The following is a 20868-nucleotide window of genomic DNA, read 5'->3' as shown; positions in this document are numbered from 1 at the left end:
ATATACACGTATGGAAATATTTTACACTGTCATTACGCATTTAGGATTATGGCAGTAAAATCGACATCAATCTTGATATAATCACATACTTTATCAATTAGACTTGTTAGTTTTCATAAGAAAACTAAATAGAGATTTCACCAGAAACACGAATTTTTTATTTTGCATTCAGATCTAGGCTGCCAAATTGACACATTTTGTGTCATAATGACACAATCGACGAAAAAGACACATTTTTCAATAAAAAAATGACACATTTTTGTCATCCAAGTCTTGTTTTTTAAATCGTAATAAAAGAAAAGTAAAATTTCAATTTTCTATCTCCAGAAAAGCTAAAAATTAATGGAAGGGAATAGCGCTACCTAACGGTGGCAGTAGTACACAAACAGTGCGGAATACAGGACAGATTTGGAAAACATTATATATTCAAAACTCTAAATAAACATTTGATAATTAAATATGATACCACTTGTAGCAAAAAAAATATGACACATTTTGTGACACATTATGGAATCTGAGATGACATAAAAAGCACATTTTCGGAAAAAATATGACACACTCCTTAACAAAAATTTGGCAGCCCTGATTCAGATATGTAATAAAAATTTGGCGTTAAGATTAGAGCACCACAAAGGAAAGCAAAAAAAAAAACTAAATTGAAAAACTAAGAAAAAAATAAATTCCCTTGCATTCTGTTTGGAAGCTTATTGTGTCACAAGTTTTCGCGTTTTCGCCACTATTGTTATGTCTGGAACAAAGCTTGGTGCCTGCGAAGAGAGTCGAGGAAAAGATTCTTTTCGATGCTTAACGTACATATTCTTTTTTGGGTCCATTCTTTGAATTAAATCAAAGTGGAAGCATAGAATTTCTATTCTTCCTTCAATGATAAAAGGATATAATAGCATTGTGTATGTTGTATCTCAGGGTTGCCACCATACACAAATTGTGTGTAAATCATCCGGTTAATTTCTGCTATATTTTTGCTGAGCTGATTTCTAAGTCTCAGAGGTAAAATTTTGAAAAGTGTTATAGACTTTAATTTGGAAGTCAAGTTGTTAATTTTTATAAAAGCTGGGCACCAAATACGTGCACCTGACTGGGTAGAACACCATACGTCATTTGCAGTTCCCATGATTTGGAAACAAGGAATGAAATTTATAAATGACCTTCATTCCTTCATTCTCATAATGGAGCTGAAGGACGATTTAAACCGATTTTATTTTGTAAGACAAATATTATAGAAAACACAGCTACAAAATATTTTAGTTAAGCATCCGCAAACGAGACATGTCTTACACAACAAAGGGTTCCCTGTACAAGTATATGCACATACCTCAAGAGATAGTTCTGATTCTGACCTAACTCAACTCAAAATGATTCAGATGAAAATAAGAATATTCCCACATATTAAGCCCGTATCTGTTCACCACAAATATAATTTCCCAACCCGCTAGACATTAATCACCTAATCAAGGATTTAAATTTGTCAGAGCAACAGCCTGAAGTTTAACATTCAGATTCAAAGGGTGGAATTTACTCCAAAAGAATGCAAGGATATATAGCTATCGTAGTCAGCATAGTAATTTCAACGACTGCTTCTTTGATGAAAATGGTAACTTTGAAGACGATACAGTCTTTCCATGACGATAAACAGAAGCTCGAATAGAAATAAATCCTTTTATTAGGCAGCGATTATAACATACACAAATACACTGGACATTTCGATCATAAGTACAGTGACCAGAAATAATGTCTTTTATTAGACAGTATTTCTGCTGAAGACAGTCACTATACATGTGGTCGAAATATCCAGTATATGTTGTGAATGTTATTATCACTGTCTAATATAAGGATTTATCCCTATTCAAACTTCTCTTTATTGAAGAAAATGGCACTTTCATTTCTAGTGATATTTATTCTGTTACAGATATTTAGCCAGATGAGCGGCAATTGTCCATAGACTCCTCTAAAGTTGTTTGAAGGCTGTACTGCTACATATTGTGAATGAAATTCTACCAAAACCTATATTGGACCGCTGGTATGAAAGAGACATATGGAAATATGAAACTAGTTTTAAAGAAATTACAATGTGGAAATATGAACAGAATCATTCGTAGTGATTTAAAGGCCATTGCTTTATTGCTGGGATTGCAACTTGGATTCACTAAATTACATTATTTTATCGTACAAGCTGGACAGCAGAGATAAGAACCCTGAATACGTTTGATTTCTACGTCAGCCTAGCCTTGAATATATGGCGAATACAGAAAAAAAACCCATCAAAACTACGGATAAACTTTCTGATGGATTTTTGAACTTCAAATCTAAATTTACCAACATCAATGACGCTAAACTGAAAGAAGGGGTTTTTACAAGACGACAAATCTGGCAATTAATCTATATATATAAAAATAAGTTGTCTGTGTGTGGATCTGTGGATGGATCAGGTGACGTCATGTTTGTTCGCATATGACGTCTGAATTATTTCACACTAATACAAAAGAAGAAAAAAACAAAAAAAAGGTAAAAACTACAAAAAAAACTAAAAAGAAAAAAAAACTAAAAAAGCTAAAAAACTAAAAAAAACTAAAAAAAGGTAAAAATCTAATAACTAAAAAAAAACTGAAAAAAATAAAAAAAGGCAAAAACTACAAAAAAAATAAAAACTAATAAAAAAAACTAAAAAAGCTAAAAAACTAAAAAACTAAAAAAAACTAAAAAAAGGTAAAAAACTAAAAAAAACTAAAAACTAAAAAAGAAAAAACTAAAAAAAAGGAAAAAACTGAAAAATAAAAGAGAAAAAGAAAACTAAAAAAATATGAATAAATATATATAAAAATAAGTTGTTTGTGGGTTATGTCTGTCTGTCTGTCTGTCGAGTGACGTCGTGTTTGTCCGCATATGACGTCTGAATTATTTCACACTAATACAAAAGAAGAAAAAAAACTAAAAAAGGTAAAAACTACAAAAAAAAACTAAAAAGAAAAAAAACTAAAAAAGCTAAAAAACTAAAAAAAACTAAAAAAAGGTAAAAAACTAAAAACTAAAAAAAACTGAAAAAACTAAAAAAAGGCAAAAACTAAAAAAAAACTATATATATAAAAATAATTTGTCTGTGTGTGGATCTGTGGATGGATCAGGTGACGTCATGTTTGTTCGCATATGACGTCTGAATTATTTCACACTAATACAAAAGAAGAAAAAAACTAAAAAAGGTAAAAACTACAAAAAAAACTAAAAAGAAAAAAAAACTAAAAAAGCTAAAAAACTAAAAAAAACTAAAAAAAGGTAAAAATCTAATAACTAAAAAAAACTGAAAAAAATAAAAAAAGGCAAAAACTACAAAAAAAATAAAAACTAATAAAAAAACTAAAAAAGCTAAAAAACTAAAAAAACTAAAAAAAACTAAAAAAAGGTAAAAAACTAAAAAAAACTAAAAACTAAAAAAGAAAAAAACTAAAAAAAAGGAAAAAACTGAAAAATAAAAGAGAAAAAGAAAACTAAAAAAATATGAATAAATATATATAAAAATAAGTTGTTTGTGGGTTATGTCTGTCTGTCTGTCTGTCGAGTGACGTCGTGTTTGTCCGCATATGACGTCTGAATTATTTCACACTAATACAAAAGAAGAAAAAAAACTAAAAAAGGTAAAAACTACAAAAAAAACTAAAAAGAAAAAAAACTAAAAAAGCTAAAAAACTAAAAAAACTAAAAAAAAGGTAAAAAACTAAAAACTAAAAAAAACTGAAAAAACTAAAAAAAGGCAAAAACTAAAAAAAAACTAAAAACTAATAAAAAAACTAAAAAAGCTAAAAAACTAAAAAAACTAAAAAAACTAAAAAAAGGTAAAAAACAAAAAAAAACTAAAAACTAAAAAAGAAAAAACTAAAAAAAAGGAAAAAACTGAAAAATAAGAGAAAAAGAAAACTAAAAAAATATTAATAAATATAAAAAATATAAATATAAATATAATATAAATTAGCAATCAACAAAGCACCGAGACACAAATGACGACCGGGACACAGGGAGTATAAATGACGACCAGGACATAAGTAAAAAAAAAAACTAAAAAAACTAAAAAAATGGTAAAAACTACAAAAAAAACTAAAAACTAATAAAAAAACTAAAAAATCTAAAAATCTAAATAAACTAAAAAAGAAAAAAAAGAAAAAAGGAAAAAAATAAAGGAGAAAAACAAAACTAAAAAACGAATGTATATACAGACCGGGACACCGGGATACAAATGACGACCGGGACACAGGGAATATAAATGACGACCGGGACACAGGGACACAACTACAATGGGGACGCCGGGGGGCACAGGGGGATATAAATGACGACCGGGACACCGGGACACAAGGAATATAAATGACGCCCGGGACACTCAAAGAGAAATCACAGACTGGAACACCGGGACACAAATGACGACCGGGACACAGGGAATATAAATGACGACCGGGACACAGGGACATAACTACAAAGGGGACGCCGGGGTGCACAGGGGGATATATAAATGACGATGGCGACTCAGGGAATGGTCGATTAGCAATCACCATCAACAAAGCTCAAGGGCAATCATTAGAATCATGAGGTATAGATCTGAATACGGATTGTTTTCCCATGGACCATTATATGTTGCATGTTCAAGAGTCGGTAAACCTGACAATCTATTTATATGCACAGACAATGGGACAGCAAAGAATGTTGTATATTCGCAAGTTTTACGTAGTTAAAAACATATATATATATATATATATATATATATATATATATATATATATATATATATATATATATATATATATATATATATATATATATATATATATATATCTATCTATATTCACAGGTGGGACATAGGGACACAACTACAATGGCGCGTAACTAATATGGCGCGTAACGACTTACGCGCGCGGGGGGGCTTGGGGGGGGGGCGCGAAGCGCCCCCACCAACTAGGTGTTGGGGTGGCGCGAAGCGCCACCCCAACAGCTAGTACACGATAAAATTTCTAAGGATAGTTAGATTCACTGAAGGAGGAATGTTGGCAGTCGTTCAAAAGTTTATGTAGCAATTTTCATGGAAACCGTTGAGAGCAGCAAACTATCGTGAAATAGTGGCAGATATCCTGAATCCAAGTTTTTCTTTTTAAAGAGATGAAATCATTTTTACAAATAGAGCAATAAAAGTCCACTGGCCCTTTTTTTCAAATGACCAAATAGTTCAGTCAATAAATGATAAATCGGTTACTCTCTAAGTAAAATGTAAGACGGTTTAGGCACGATTCTCTGAATCTCAATCCCCCTCCCACCATGAAAAATGTTCGCTGTAGAATACGCGGAATCCTGTAGAGTTGGCGAGTATCAAGCAACAATTATGAAGTTAGAGTTGGTCGCAAATTTATGGCTGGATCCATTGTAGTAAGGGAAACTGAAAGAATAAGGCAGTATTTGAATCTGGGAGGATATTTATTGTGAGCCTCGGGAGGGATGACACTGGGTAGAAAGAACAGAGAACTAAAGACGTATCTTTAGGTATGTATACAGGGGGGTGGGGAGGCAACACTCCGATACTGGTAGATGCTTGCAAGTCCCTGAGTGGAGATAGTGATCAGGGCCGGATAAAGAGCGATTGGGCATCGGGCTCCGCATTACCATCAACATGAACAACAAAAGTTTTGAAGTTTGAAGTAAATCATTATTGACAACGAGGGATAAATTATGCGTTATACAAATAATTAAAAACATATTTATTTTAACTTTGCATTGCTGGATGAGATTTATCAATGTACTTATTGTTATATAATATGAAAAAAACTTCGTTTTCTTAAAGAGTTAAAGAGGCTGCGTCCCAAAGTCGAACCTTAAAACGTACAGGAATTAGAAGAGGCAGTTGGGGGGCTGCCGCCCCCCAAACCCCCAGCTTTTAAAGACTCTTTTGTACAGGTTTTTTTTTCGTGGGGGGACTTCATTGTTACTAATTACTAGTTTCGGCGCAATGGTTCTCCTGTCCTCTTGTGTTTAACATTTTTCGAAGTTATTCCATTATTCATTCATTTCAATTTTTTGTTAATTAAAAGAGGGCCTTTCCGAAGCCAAGAGCGGGGGGTTAGCAAAAAAACAAAAAACCTGTACAAAAGAGTCTTTAAAAGCTGGGGGTTTGGGGGGCGGCAGCCCCCCAACTGCCTCTTCTAATTCCTGTACGTTTTAAGGTTCGACTTTGGGACGCAGCCTCTTTAACTCTTTAAGAAAACGAAGTTTTTTTCATATTATTTCTGTACGTTTTTCTACAATCCATGGTGGATGTAATTTAATAATTCCTGTACTCCTCGTACAGGAATTAGGAGAGGAACTTGGGTGGCTGCCGCCCCCCCCCCGCTTTTAAATCATTGTATAAAATAGAAAAAAAAATAGATAGAATGACCGAAATGTTTCTTTTGCTCATAAGAAGCTAATATTCTGTTATCTCTCAAATGATAAGCTGTCCAGGTGTTATCAAAATTTTTTTGATGTTGTGAAAAAAAACCGCCCGTAAGGGACTTGAACCCTTGACCCGAGGATTAAAAGTCTCACGCTCTACCAACTGAGCTAATAACTTGCATGTGTGTAAATATAACTTCTCAATAGCTTTTAAAAATTTCAAATTAACATGGGCTCTTATGGAGAGAAATCCGTTAATTAAATAGCTAATGGGTGGTTTCTGGAAAACAGGGAAGGAGTTATCGGATCGAGCTGAAATTTCGCGGATAAGCTCCTGGGCCGTAGGGGACCTTAACTTGTGAATTTCAGCCCGATCGGACAACGTTAAAAGGGGTGGGGGGGGGGGGGGGGGTTGGAGGGTCGAAACTTTCGGGGGGTTAAGATTTTCCTACGAAACTTTCATGGGCACTTACTCGGAGAATTCCGCATCGAATGAGTCTTCGTACACCCAGATCCGATGTCGGATGTGACCTGTAGGCGTCTAGGAAAAAAAAGTAAATGAATTTTAAGTGGCTATGCGTGGTTTCTGGAAAACAGGGAAGGAGTTATCGGATCAAGCTGAAATTTCGCGGATAAGCTCCTGGGCCCTAGGGGACCTTAACTTGTGAATTTCAGCCCGATCGGACAACGTTAAAGGGGGGCTTGGGTTGACAGGTCGAAACTTTCGGCCAGATTTTCCCCATGAAGAAAAAGTTGGAGGGGGATGAAATTTTGCAGGTTTCTTAGTTGGAGCTCGGGCTACGAAATGCATCCCTCCCCATCCGTCTGCGACCACTGGAACCGAAGATCGCTTAACATTGTCGTGTGTCGCCTCTTTATAGAGGCACGAGTGTGCCTCCTTGATAATATATATTTTATATTATACTAAACTGGTAATCGTCAAAGTTCATGTCAAATTTATTGGATTTAATCAGGATAGTCCTACATTAGAGAGATTTTGCACTAAGTACTTGAACTACTTTATGTGCGTAAACTACTATACAGGTATGTTTTATTTAAATATTTAGTATACAGAGGGCCCTACAAAAAAAAAAAAACAATAGGGAAAAGCACCTAATTAATCCAGTCCTAATAGTGATATGTTAGACACAGGTATTTGTTGATATTAAAAAGGGATAAAAATACTTGCACAGGAGTTGACAGAAAACTGGACTCGAGAGGCCACCTATTAGAGCGTAACGAGCAGCGGATAAAACAAAATAATAAACATAACGAGTTAAGAAGAGAAACAGAAAACATACATAAACGTAAAACCACAGGCAAAATAACAAAGGGCCGAAGGAGGCAGGGGAAAGCGGAGTCGGTGCGAAAAAAGAATAACAAAGCCAAACAATCGAACATATTAGCCATAATTTTCCCCATCCAGAACAAGGATTTGTGTCAAAATAAGTTATGTCAAGGACAAGGTAATATAGTAACTATACCAGTTAAATCTCGACGCTGGAGTGTATCCACAATTTAGTATTTAATAAGCTAATACGAATCTGGCGCTTTCAGATTTCATTAAGGGGAAACAATGCCAACTTACCTCATAGGTGCTTTGGATGAAGTAAGTGGGCTGAGAAGGTTAGGATCGAAAGTGATCTTCCAAAAACCGGATCAAAATTCTACAATGCAACATGAATGTTTCATTTGTTTGCTTCAGGTTAGGTCAAACTGAAAGTGAAGTTTGAATCTCTGCGATATTTTGAAGACGCATTGGTCGCTGTGGACAACCGCATGAGACTTTCTCAAGTCCCATCAGACCACCGGTTTGAGAGATGTATAAGACTTGATAAAATATATATCTTCAACTATTGGAGAAGGGGATTCACTTATTCACATCCGGACTAGACTAGGCTTTAAGACTTTTGGGTTCGTTCCAAAAGCCAATAATCAATAATGATCACTAACATTTATGACTGGTCTCAACCTAAAATAGGGGATAACAACAAATTCATCTTAAGGAGTGTTAACGTTGCAGTTTCTTTTGCACTTACAATACTAAGAATATAACCACTTGTTTTGTTATCCAGTTACTTCAAATGAAAATAATGGTAAACAGTTATATATAGTTAATGGTAAGAGCTTTTGAAGCACATCGTTTATCGAAGGAAGAATCTTTGAATTCAGATGTCTTTTATTTTTGGATACTAGGGGTGCGGTCACTCCTCTGAAAATTTATTCTCTACTTCATCCCAGGGCTGGACTAACTCCAAAGACTTTGATACTGGGAAAATTCTAGATTTCCAGCGAATTTTCATTTCTGGCTCTTAGGAAGGGTTTCGCTACAAATTAGTCACACATAGACAATGAAATTGAAGAAAGTAAATTCGAGAAGTATATTTGCGTATCGAGACCATAGGTTCCTATCTTTCCTAATCTCTCTTTTCTAAGCTTTTTCTTTATTTAGCCAAAAGATGTAGCATAACAGATTCAATAGGTATGGTATTCTTAAACAGAACTTCGTTTTTGCAATGTTTGCTTGTTACTTACTGGATACAAAAATGTAGGAGTCTAGCATCTCACATTTCAAAATTACTTTTAGTATCAAGAGAAAGACAGGACGACAATTTATAAGTAAGATTTCATCTATTCATTTCCGGACTAGAATTTCAAGGACACAAAAAAGCCTGTGCACTGACACTAGAAAATTGCAACGATCAATATCCTAGCCGCCCAATTTCTACTTAGAGACAAAGAACCTTCTGGGATTAAAAGAAGAAGGAGAATAGAGTTAAAGTTTCCATATTAGTATTCATATGGTGTAGTAAGCATGTATTCATAAATGTGGATGAGGAATGAAGGAAGGAGATCCCAAGTTCCCTAAGTAAAAATTGAAAAGAACTCATCTTCGGTTAAACGAGCTTAATTATTACCAAATAATGCCATCTTCTTATAATATTGCATTTTATATAATACCGTGTCTAGCTTAAAGACATGCAATTCAACTGTCGGTGCCTTCTATTTCTTCAAGGAGTAAAAACTCTGATGATTCCCTCTGGTTAGGAACCAGTCATGTATCCTAAGAGGATAACAAAATTCAATTTAGAAGTTTGTTATACTTTGTGGTGCAGCGATATCCATCGTTTCTGACAACCGTTTTCCGCCCGAACATTTTGAAACATCATCTGAGGAGTTCAAGTCAAATTCAAAGTTTTCTGTGCAGCCTTACCAATTTAAACTCCTACGTAGTCCTGGCTGTGTCCATTAATTGACTACTTCCGTCAGGGCTAAAGATTGACGCATATGCAGCAGCCAAACATTTGGCAATGAAGACCAAGAAGTATGTTGAATTTTCGCCTCACTGATTTATAGCACTATGCTACATCATGCAATACAAAGCAGGATTAGCCCCTCTTATTTATATAGCCCTTGCAGATACGTACTGTCGTCTAAAAGCTCGGCTTGTGTTTCATGCGTTTTCCAAGAGCAATAGCACTAAGTTTCCTCAAAATCCAGCCCAGACTAGAGCCATATACCCCTAGGGTTATCAATGGGGAAGGGAAGGCTAGACTCTTCGCTTAGATTCTGAAAAAAAGCTTCTTATTTGGTGTTTTTGTGGGTCTTAGTATCCTAATTTTAAAACACAAGTTGAGTATTGGTGAGCCATACAATTCGTATTTTATGCAAATAAAACATGTCTTAACCGCAGAATCACTTTTTTCTAAGTTAATTCTACAACTGCTGAAGAAAGGTCACAGAGATAAACACAGCGATAAATGTTCCTCTCCTCCTACACCAAAATTTGTTCTGAGATTTTTACATCATTCCTTCTACTCTTTTTAGTTCCTACTTTCTTATGTTTGTTTCCATCCCATTAGTTAATGCCTTGTGAATTGATATAACAAATTTATCCTCTTACCTTCGCTGTTCCGATATTTTGGTTAGAAAACTGACTTGCTCTTCCAATTCTCTGATCTTTTTTTCTCTGTCAAATATCTGTGTTTTTAAAGATCCACTCTGAAAAGATAAAATCCATTTGTTTATACAAAATTCGTATTAACTTTTTCTTTGTGAAAAGCTAGTGTTTCCAAAGGACTATGTTTTATAATAAATATATTTTCCCAGGAAAAAGTACGAATTTCGGAGGATTTCCCCATAATTCAGTAGGGAATAAATGAAAATAAAGAATTAAATTTTAACCCAATTCGAAAGACTTATTTTGAAAGTGTTTCTAATTTTATACGTTTTAACAACTGAGCATTGAAAGAAAGATTATTATGGGTGATAGTGGTTGATTAACAATTTTCATAGCCAATGTGCGGGGGGGGGGGGGGGGATTTTTTTAAGCGAAGCATTAAAATCACTTACTTTATTCAGAAACTACTAGCAATCACGAAAAATTTCTAGAAACTACTAGAACCACTAGAAGGTCTTTCGATAAACAACGAGGTCTTTAATTTATTCAAGCTGTTCTTCACCATGTCGTTATGTACGAATCTGTCAATAAACATCGATATGTGTATGAATGTTTATAGGTAGACATATAAATGAATAGTAAAGAAGTCTAGAGTAGCGCTATCTAGACGGGAATTTTCTTAATTTTGCTAATCTTGTCCGTGAACATTTTCTTGGGAGATGATTTGGTCGACACGAACAGATGAAATGGCTCACCATGCCAACCAAGACTTTACTATACGAATCACATCTGAAGTTTTTCTGAAATGTGCTATGGAAAGGAAGTATCAGAGTCTTATATTAAAAAACTGATTTTTTACTTCAAACCTATCTTTTAGGGTACACAAGTCATAAAAGTTTTGTTCTGAAATTCTTCTAGAAACAAACCATTTGCAATGAATGTACTCGTTCGTCTTAAATAACTTAAACGGATTTTTTATCTTCTTTTCTTATTTTGATCTTAATGAGTAGCATACGTTATTTTTTCTCTTAATTTATAAATTCAGAAAAAAAAAATAAAGCAGTTTTTTTCGATTTAGACAATTGTTTTAAGGAATAAAAAAATCTTAGAAACTTCATTGGAGGTTAAATATTCCCTCTTATGCGGAGGAATATTAGTAGACATAGCTTGTGTAAGATTTGAACGAGTTCATTTTCGTTTTCAATAGGATTATGTCTGTTTTTTTATAGGCTTTAATAATTCTTGCTATCAGCAACAATTCAGTAACTAATAAAACACATGGGCTACCCAAAAGAGGAAAAGTCCAACCTTATATTCTCTTCACTTTACTTTACAAAAACTTAAATTACTTCTCCAGTTTCAAGACATTGGATCACAAAAACAGTAATCACCGGAGTAATTACATAGCTAACTCTAATACCTAATTAAAAAAAAAACAAGTTTTTTTAACTGAAAGTAAGGAGCGACATTAAAACTTAAAACGAACAGAAATTACTTCGTATATGAAAGGGGCTGCTCCCTCCTCAACGCCCGCTCTTTACGCTAAAGTTTGACACTTTATTCTCAACTCTACTTTTTAAAACAGTAAAAAACTCCGCAAAAAATTCAAAATTCCATATTTTTGTAGATAGGAGCTTGAAACTTCTACATTAGGGTTCTCTGATACGCTGAATGTGATGGTGTGATTATCGTTAAGATTCTGATGAAACTTGATGAAACTTATATATTTAAAATCAGCATTTAAATGCAATTTTTTTGATTTAGCTATTGGTATCAAAATTCTGTTTTTTAAGTATTTTGGTTACTATTGAGCCGGGCCGCTCCTTACTACAGTTCGTTACCGCGAACTGTTTGATTACTATTCTTTGATAATTTGGTTGAAACACAAGAAGCCTAGAGTACTCTTCTCTCTCTCTCTCTCTCTTTTAAGGGTTGATTTGTATGCAAGGTAGGGCCCACTACATTTTTCTATAATTATTTGTAAACATTTTCTTGGGAAATGGTTTGGTCTAATTAATTCAATAGAATGGCCGGGTTTAAGTCCTGGTTTAAAAATTTGTTTCGTTGGGGTTGGGCAAGGAGCAAATTATTCTGCAAAACATAAGCCTTTCATATAATTGGATTAACGATTAAAAGACACCGTCCATCTTGTAAGAGTGCGTAAATCATTTGATACCATTACAGTGAGACTTGAAAATGTGCGATCGAACTCGTGTGATGCAGCGGACTCGGACTACAACGTATCGCGTACGCACCTTCTTTTCCTATCATTTCTTTTGCAAAAATACTGGTTCAAAAATACACTAAAGAATTTTTAAATAGGAAATGACTCATTTATCACTCTGCACATTCAAATAAGACATAGCTCTTTCAATTTGATTTATTTTAGAGCTTTTACGCAAAAATTGTACATACAATTCGGTAAATTCAATTTCTATTATTATGTGAGCGTTTAAGTAAGTGAAAAGCACATTATTCGCTTTATATAGAGTACGAATTTATGGTACTCAAAGATCATACATTAATACTAAGATAAATTTAAGCACAAAAAATAAAGAGCAGTGAAACATAGTAATGGTATATATATATATATATATGTATGTGTCTGTGTGCATGTGTATTTGTGTATACATATACTTTATCTTATTACAAATTGTACGACCACCGTATATTACAAGATTTGGGAGATTTCACATAGCTTTGGTTTTCCAAGGTGGAGGGGTAGTTCCCCCTTGCCCTACACTGGTTCTACTACTCTTGCTACTAATGCTACTACTCTTGCTACGAAAGTTACTTTTCGAACCCGTTAATGTCTGGTGTTAATCGACAAACATCGCCTTGATGAAACACATATTTTCTCCTGATTTTTATCATTTAATTTACGCCGTGGGGACATTAAATCCATCACTCGATGGCATTGTTTCACCTAGAGACTTCATTCATATATATTTATCCAGCTAAGCCTCTACAACTGATAAACAGAAATCCTTGCCAAGGTAAATCTTAAGAGTAACATTTCTTTTCAAATTATATTGCAAGAATGGAATTCAAATCTTGGCCCCCAGTACGACAGAATTTAGCCATCAAATCCAAAACGTTATTCCGTGTCATTGTTTTATTTCTATACGCGAAACGGACCTTGTCGGACTATAAACAGATAAAGAAGAGAAAAAAATCGTTAAGTATCTTAATATATTAAACGACCGATTATTGTTTTTTGTGGGGAAGGGAAGGAAGAAAGCCTCATCAGCGTGCTTATTTTTTATAGTTGGAACTATTTCTTGGAAACCATGCTTTAATTTTTCAGAAAATTTGCATTCTACCATTTCCCGAAGGAAAAAAACAATCTAGATAGGTCGTGACCTTGGGAGAATTCTTTTATAGCCTCCCAGCCCCTCAACTATCATTCGTAAATCGTCCAGTGACTGGAATTATAGACCCCAAAAAGCCTTGAACATAAGTGGGGAAAGTTTTAAAAAACGGTTTGTTTTTTGAAAGATCAGTTGATTTCAAGCTGTTTGATAGCTGTAAAGTGAGTTTCGGACTCTTAGTTGCTTCGCTTTAAATAATAAGCACTTCTGCAGAAAAACTGCAACAATAATTTTTATACCAAGGGACTAAATGTACGTATATAAAATTAGAGTTCGTTAGTGATATTGTCTGCAACAAGACAATTTTCGTTTTCTGGTGTGAGATTGATCATGACTTACGAAAAAATTCGTTTGGGGCCTTAATTTTGGAAAAAAACATTTTTTATATGAAAGACGAAATACCCAGATGTTACCTACAAATAAGCAGATGTTGAATACCTTAATGGTTTTACTTTCTGTAGCAAATAAATTAAAATAAAAGTGTTTTTTCGAAAGCGATTAAAAAGTTGTTTTGCGAAAGCGATTAAAAAGTTGTTTGTCCTTTCGCCGACGGAAGCTCTATTTTCTCCTACTACTTTTTATAAGAACCGAGAAAAAATATTTTACCTCTTAACCCGAATACGAAATTCATTCGATCATCAGCGGTGAGACGAAACGGTGTTGACTAACCAAAGCTACGTGTAAAATTCGTCGTCATATAATTGAGAATAGGCTAGGCTACTGACTGTATGTATAACGAGAAACGCAACTCCCGTGCAAGTAGCAATTTTTTCGAGCAACTTTCTTTACTAAATTACGGAGACATACTCATTATATGTTTTAATTAGTAGATTCAGATTTCGGACAACAAGCAGGGCATATAAACTATAATATGGGGCTAAAGATTTTGTCTTAGCAAAATATTGAAAGCATAAATATTCTTTTTTGAAAGCCCGATTATTATAGGTCAGTTATAACAGGATTTAGAGCCATCAGTTATAAAACTTGACAGTTTTTCTTCATTATGAAGATATTATAGTCACAAAAAAATTGTTTATTGATTATAAAACTGAAAGTAATACTTTCTAGTTAATCTGTTTCCAATTCTAAACAATTTATTAATGTGAATACTAATAAATTATCAGGATTTTATACGCGTGTTTAACAGCTTTGGGAGTGACCCCTTACCCCTTTGGGAGGTTTTAGTTTCTCTAAAACTACAGAATCTGACCACTCTTTGCCGAGTTTCAAAAGTTCAGCTTCAAAAAACATTTTAAAGGAGGTCATTTAGCTTTGTATATTGAATTACATTTTGTGTTTTTTTTTACAAAATGAAATGAATTATCAAACCCTCCCATTGTATTACAAAAATACCTTTTTCAGGGAGGTACTTATATTGACAAAAAATTCTTTTTTTTGTTATTATCATTGAAGAAATAAAGAGAAATTAGTCAAGCTCCCACTAAATTTTGAAAAATATGTTTAGTCAATCCCCGAGGAATAATTATTTTAATTACTTCACCTTTTGACTATTTCGGACGTAATGGCCATCTAAAAATTTTGATAGGATACGTTTGGGGAAAAGGTGGCGTGGAAAGGGGGGAGGAGGGCTTGATGCCCTCCAATCACATTTGACTCTTAAAAAGGGCACTGGGAATTATTATATCTAATTGAATGAGCCCCCTCAAAAGTTTATAGCACCACTGCTTACGTATGAAGTGCCTCTGAAGAACAAAAAATGGAGCCTTATGACATTGGGATTGGTGGGGGGGGGGGGGGGGAGGCTAGTTGCCGTCGTATCACTTTTGACTCTTAAAAAAGAACTAGAACTTCCAATTTCTAATCATTAGTGCCCTCTGAAGTTTGTGCGACCGCCTTTTCCGTAATAACTTTATATGCTTCCAAGGCATAAGTTACAACCCCGCCCCGGGGTTTGGGGGCAGTTATGTGTTTTAATTATTTTTTTTCGTTTCAATGAATCGCCTTGTTTCACCTCACTTTATTTATCAGTGCTTTCGGAGTGACCCCTTCTCTAAAAATTACAGAATCCGATCATTCTTTGCCAAGTTTCAAAAGTTTAGCTTCAAAAACCTATTAAAGGAGGTCATTTAGGTTTGTATATTAAACTACATTTTGTGATTTTTTCTTCTTCTTCTGCTTCTTCGATATTTTTATCTGATCTTACACCAAGAGATTATAATTAATTACATTGTAAATAAAATTACAGAAACTTGGTATAATACAGACCATATTCTCGGCTTCTCTAAGGGAGTCACCCATGGTTGCTTTTTCCGCTTGAAGGAATTCTTGCAACTCCCTTGCTTCCGCTTCTGTTTCCTGCAGTTGCTGAAGAAGCGTTTTTTGGGCAGCTAAGCTTCTGTCAAGTTCTCGCTGTTGTGCACCAATAATAGACTCTGCAGAATCAAGCTCAGCTTGTAGCCTACATATTGTCTGAGTTGAAAGTTGCAAATGGTTTTCTAAGTGAACAAGACTTTCACCTCGACAGGCAAACTCTTAAAAGAAAGAAATGGGTCAAGGGCCACATTGAACTTAAAGTAAAACAAGAAGTTACGTGTGACATTGTATAAAAAACAACTTACAGGGCATTTGCAAATAACATATTAGGTTCTCTATAATCAGTTTCTATTCGTTTTAATAAAACATTTTGGGCAGCCCACCAGCGATTGGGCTACCCCTCCTCTCCACCCCCTTCATCAACATCTTGCATTTAAAGTTAAATCTTGCATAACAGTACTTTGGAAATAAAGGCTCATTTGGATGTTTTTATTTTAGGCAATAAAATACATTTCCTAAGTATGAGATAGGCAATCGCTCCTATAAAGCTCAAACCTTCACTCTCCTTAGAAACCCCATTCTTTTGATTAACTAACTCTTCTCAGAGTGATTTGATATTTAGAAAAGAATATTTCACGTTAAAACTACTATTTCTACTATAGAACGAGAGCTGCCCCCCCCCCCCCCCCCCCCGTCGTCAAACGTACTTAACGTACTTACATACTTACTCAAAATATAAAATATTTCTTCTAATATTTCATCTATTCATCAAATTGTTTAGTTTTTTTTTAGGTAATGCTCCAGAAGAGACAATATTTTGGACCCTTCAAACCAAATATTCCAGTGAAACTGGACAAGATGGAGCAAATCAAAATTGATCTTTTCATAAGATTAAATAAAAAAAAACGAGTTTTTTTAGCTGAAAGTAAGGAGCGACATTAAAACTTAAAACGCACAGAAATTACTTCGTATATGAAAGAGGCTGCTTCCTCATCAACGCCCCGCTCTTTACGCTAAAGTTTGACTCTTTCTCTCAATTCTTCTTTTTAAAACAGTAAAAAACTTTAGCGTAAAGAGCGGGGCGTTGATGAGGAAGCAGCCTCTTTCATATACGAAGTAATTTCTGTGCGTTTTAAGTTTTAATGTCGCTCCTTACTTTCAGCTAAAAAAACTCGTTTTTTTTATTTAATTTCTGAACGTTTTTGAATCAATGCATGTTTTGATTTTGGCTCTTCGCAGAGGAATAATCAAAACGAAATTCTGCATATTTTTTTTTTGGGGGGGGGGCTAAATGGCTTTCTCATAATTTTGATCGAATGATTTTGAGAAAAAAAGAGCGGGGGCGAAGCCTAGTTGCCCTCCGATTTTTTGGTTAATTAAAAAGGCAACTAGAACTTTTAATTTTTTACGAATCTTTTTATTGGTAAAAGATTTACGTAACTTATAAATTAGCTTACGTAAAGAACTTTTGTATTCTCATGTTTTTATTACATATATGAGGGGATTCGCCCCATCGTCAGTACCTCGCTCTTTACACTAAAGCTTAAATTTTATCCCAATTCATTAAGAATGACCCCTGAATCACAAAAGCCGTAGAATAAATAGTTGAAATTACTAAAAATACTTTAGCGTAAAGAGCTAGGTATCATAAGGAGGTGAGCCCCTTATATGGGTAATAGTTTCTGTTTGTTTTAAGTTTTATTGCTGTTCCTTACTTCCAGGTGAAAAAGCTTTTTCACATTTATTTTTTATTTTTTTTTTTTTTAAATAATGCTAGTAAATCCTGCTCTCCCTTCATGGAAGTTTTCTTCTCCCATGACAAATTCTCGATGGAAAGTTCCCCCAGCATATCCCCCTCTTCTCAACCCCTCCCCCCAACCCAAAAAATCCTCCTGAAAACGCCTGTATACTTCCCAATAACCATTACTATATGTAAGCACAGGTCAAAGTTTGTAACTTGTTGCCCCTCCCAAGGGGACTGTGGGGGAGTAAGCCGTCCCCAAAGACATAGTTATAAGGTTTTTCGACTACGCTGAATAAAATGGCTATCTCAGAATTTTGATCCGTTGACTTTGGGAAAATAATTAGCGTGGGAGGGGGCCTAGGTGCCCTCCAATTTTTTTGGTCACTTAAAAAGGGCACTAGAACTTTTCATTTCCGTTAGAATGAGCCCTCTTGCAACATTCTAGGACAACTGGGTCGATACGATCACCCCTGGGAAAAAAAAAAAAAAAAAAAAACAAATAACCACGCATCCGTGATCTGCCTTCTGGCAAAAAATGCAAAATTCCACATTTTTGTTGATAGGAGCTCGAAACTTCTATAATAGGGTTCTCTGATACGCTGAATCTGATGGTGTGATTTTCGTTAAGATTCTATGACTTTTAGGGGGTGTTTCCCCCTATTTTCTAAAATAATGCAAATTTTCTCAGGCTCGTAACTTTTGATGGGTAAGACTAAACTTGATGAAACTTATATATTTAAAACCAGCATTAAAATGCGATTCTTTTGATATAGCTATTGGTATCAAAATTCCATTTTTTAGAGTTTTGGTTACTATTGAGCCGGGTCGCTCCTTACTACAGTTCGTTACCACGAACTGTTTGATATATTTTTTGTCATATTTTTATCATAACTTTATTTTTATCCATAACTAATTCTTCATGAAAATCAACATAGATTTTACCATCAAATCAGAATTGTGGAAAGGCCTCCTGACACCAACGCAGACATAAAAAGGCTGGAGGGCAAAAATAGGCACTCCATCCCTAATCATTTTCTTTTAAAAGATTGTACCATAAAATTATCGACTGAGGTGATGAACTATTCGTTTAAGAGCTTTATTATTAAGAGCATTATAACGAAAGAGAACAAATGAGTGATTAGCTGATACTTAGGATAGCCACATGATACACACGTTTCAAAGATTTACCTAAAAGCTACACAATAGTGCATCCTTACTTTCTAATTTATGATTCAAAAGCACAAATATATATATATATATATATATATATATATATATATATATATATATATATATATATATATATTAAATTTTACACTAGAGACAAACCCAGTTTCAGCTCATGGATTTCCACAGAGTATATTAGTTCAATAGGCGTTATGTTATATCAAATGAAATCTACATGAGGACAGAAAAAATGAAACGTTCCTCTTGGATTTTCGGATGTTATTAGCTACCAGTTGTTTGTACATAAAGAGTTTCTCAAGCATGTAGGAATTCGTAACTAAGTTTCATTTCCTACCAATAGGCATGGAATACGAAGGGGCAGGCACCAATCCCACCAAGCAAAGCTCGTGAGAGGCCCCCCCCCCCTCTGAAACTTACGGTTCCGCTCTACAACGTTCGGAAAAAGAAACACAACTTGGTTTTGGCACCGGAGTTGCCCCCACCACCCGTATGTTTCCACCAATTTATAACATGGGAAAAAGAGAATATAACAAATTTTGGGCAAAACAAGGATCTCGAGAACTGGAGTAGATACAGAGCGAAAAACAAACTGGACTTGCTGAAAAGCTTGCTATGATACTACTGCATTAAACCTGGAGTAACAAAAAAGTCAGAATATTTTGAATGACCACGTCAGAACTACTATTGAAGTTTGACATTTTGCACACATTAAGTGTGACACAAACAGTATTCTATGTCCCTTGGGTATCTAGTTGCTAAGCGAAATATAAAAGAAAATTCGCAGAAACGATGTGATAGATATGAATCCAAGTACTTTATCGTTAGTCCAGATTTTTTCCTATGGAAAAACTGACAGGATGGCGCTTGAGTGTAGATATAAAAAAAAAAACCTACATACACAGCCGTACCCATGATATTTTTCGAGGGGAGGGGGTTACAAAAAAATAAAAGCGCATCAAAATTGGTTTCTGTTCATTTTTGTTAAGTTTGTATGAGCCGAACAAACATTTCGGGGGGGGGGGGGGGGTCAAACCCTTCTAGATACGGCCTTACCTACGTAATGATCTTGCTTTAAACAGAGATCCTGAAAATATTCCTATAAACCCAATTTACAAACCAAGTTTTCGTATGATTTCACAAATCTATGTACATTGGCTTTTTTTTATATATAATGAGCAAAAAAAAAAAAAAAAAAAAAAAAAAAAAAAAAAAAAAAAAAAAAAAAAAAAAAAAAAAAAAAAAAAAAAAAAACACACAAAAAGAATGCAAGCTTAGAACGAAAAGATTTTTCTTCATCCCTCAGTAGCTTACAAATTACAGAAACGATTCCCTTCTTCCCAAGATGAGACAGACCCAAAGTCGGGCACTTAAAACTTTCCGAGCGAAAATACTTAAAAACGAACACATGGCTTTCTAGTCCTCCTCCACGTACCACGTACAGACGTTTATCAGACACCATTATAATCATGTCAACATATTTAATTGTGATAAAAATAGGCTATCTCCATTCCCTTGAGATAAGTCGTAAAAGGGTTGAACCGTCAATTTTATAGCCATGCTAAAAAAAAATCTATAAGAATATTTCCACTTTCCTAGGAATGGCAATACTCATATGTTACCCTCCCCTCAATCCAGTCGCAAATCAACCATACATGAACCTCTTTTTAAAAGTTTTAAGTCGCTTTTCTTAAAAATGAGAAGATACACAGTAAAAGCAGAGAATGAAATACTACTGCTTTGAATTATACATTTTGTTTGGCTTTGGCTGTCTTGGCTTTTTCCACAAATAGCCATGGCTTGATGCCCACAACTACTTGATTTTAATTAATCGATTTTTCTAATAATTAACTACTTTATGTAAAGATACACCGTAAAAGCTGGGAATGAAACACTACGGCTTTTAATTATACATTTTGTTTGCCTTTGGCTGTCTTGGCTTTTTCTACAATTAGCCATGGTTCGACGCCCACAAC

The 20868-nt window shown here is 34.4% G+C and overlaps 1 protein-coding gene across 1 annotated transcript in view; it reads right to left on the bottom strand.

Annotated features, from left to right (window-relative positions):
• LOC136043736 (polyamine-modulated factor 1-binding protein 1-like) overlaps nucleotides 1–20868 on the bottom strand; it is a 71862-nt gene that overhangs the window by 13435 nt on the left and 37559 nt on the right. The window contains exons 4-5 of the mRNA XM_065728645.1: nucleotides 15916–16181; nucleotides 10322–10419 (exon numbers count right to left, since the gene is read on the bottom strand). Of these exons, the coding sequence (XP_065584717.1) occupies nucleotides 10322–10419; nucleotides 15916–16181 (364 nt within the window). The remainder of the gene's footprint in view (nucleotides 1–10321; nucleotides 10420–15915; nucleotides 16182–20868) is intronic.

The sequence above is a fragment of the Artemia franciscana genome, unplaced genomic scaffold, assembly GCF_032884065.1.
Source record: "Artemia franciscana unplaced genomic scaffold, ASM3288406v1 Scaffold_897, whole genome shotgun sequence".
NCBI lineage: Eukaryota > Metazoa > Arthropoda > Branchiopoda > Anostraca > Artemiidae > Artemia > Artemia franciscana.
This window is presented reverse-complemented; position numbering and strand designations above follow the sequence as displayed.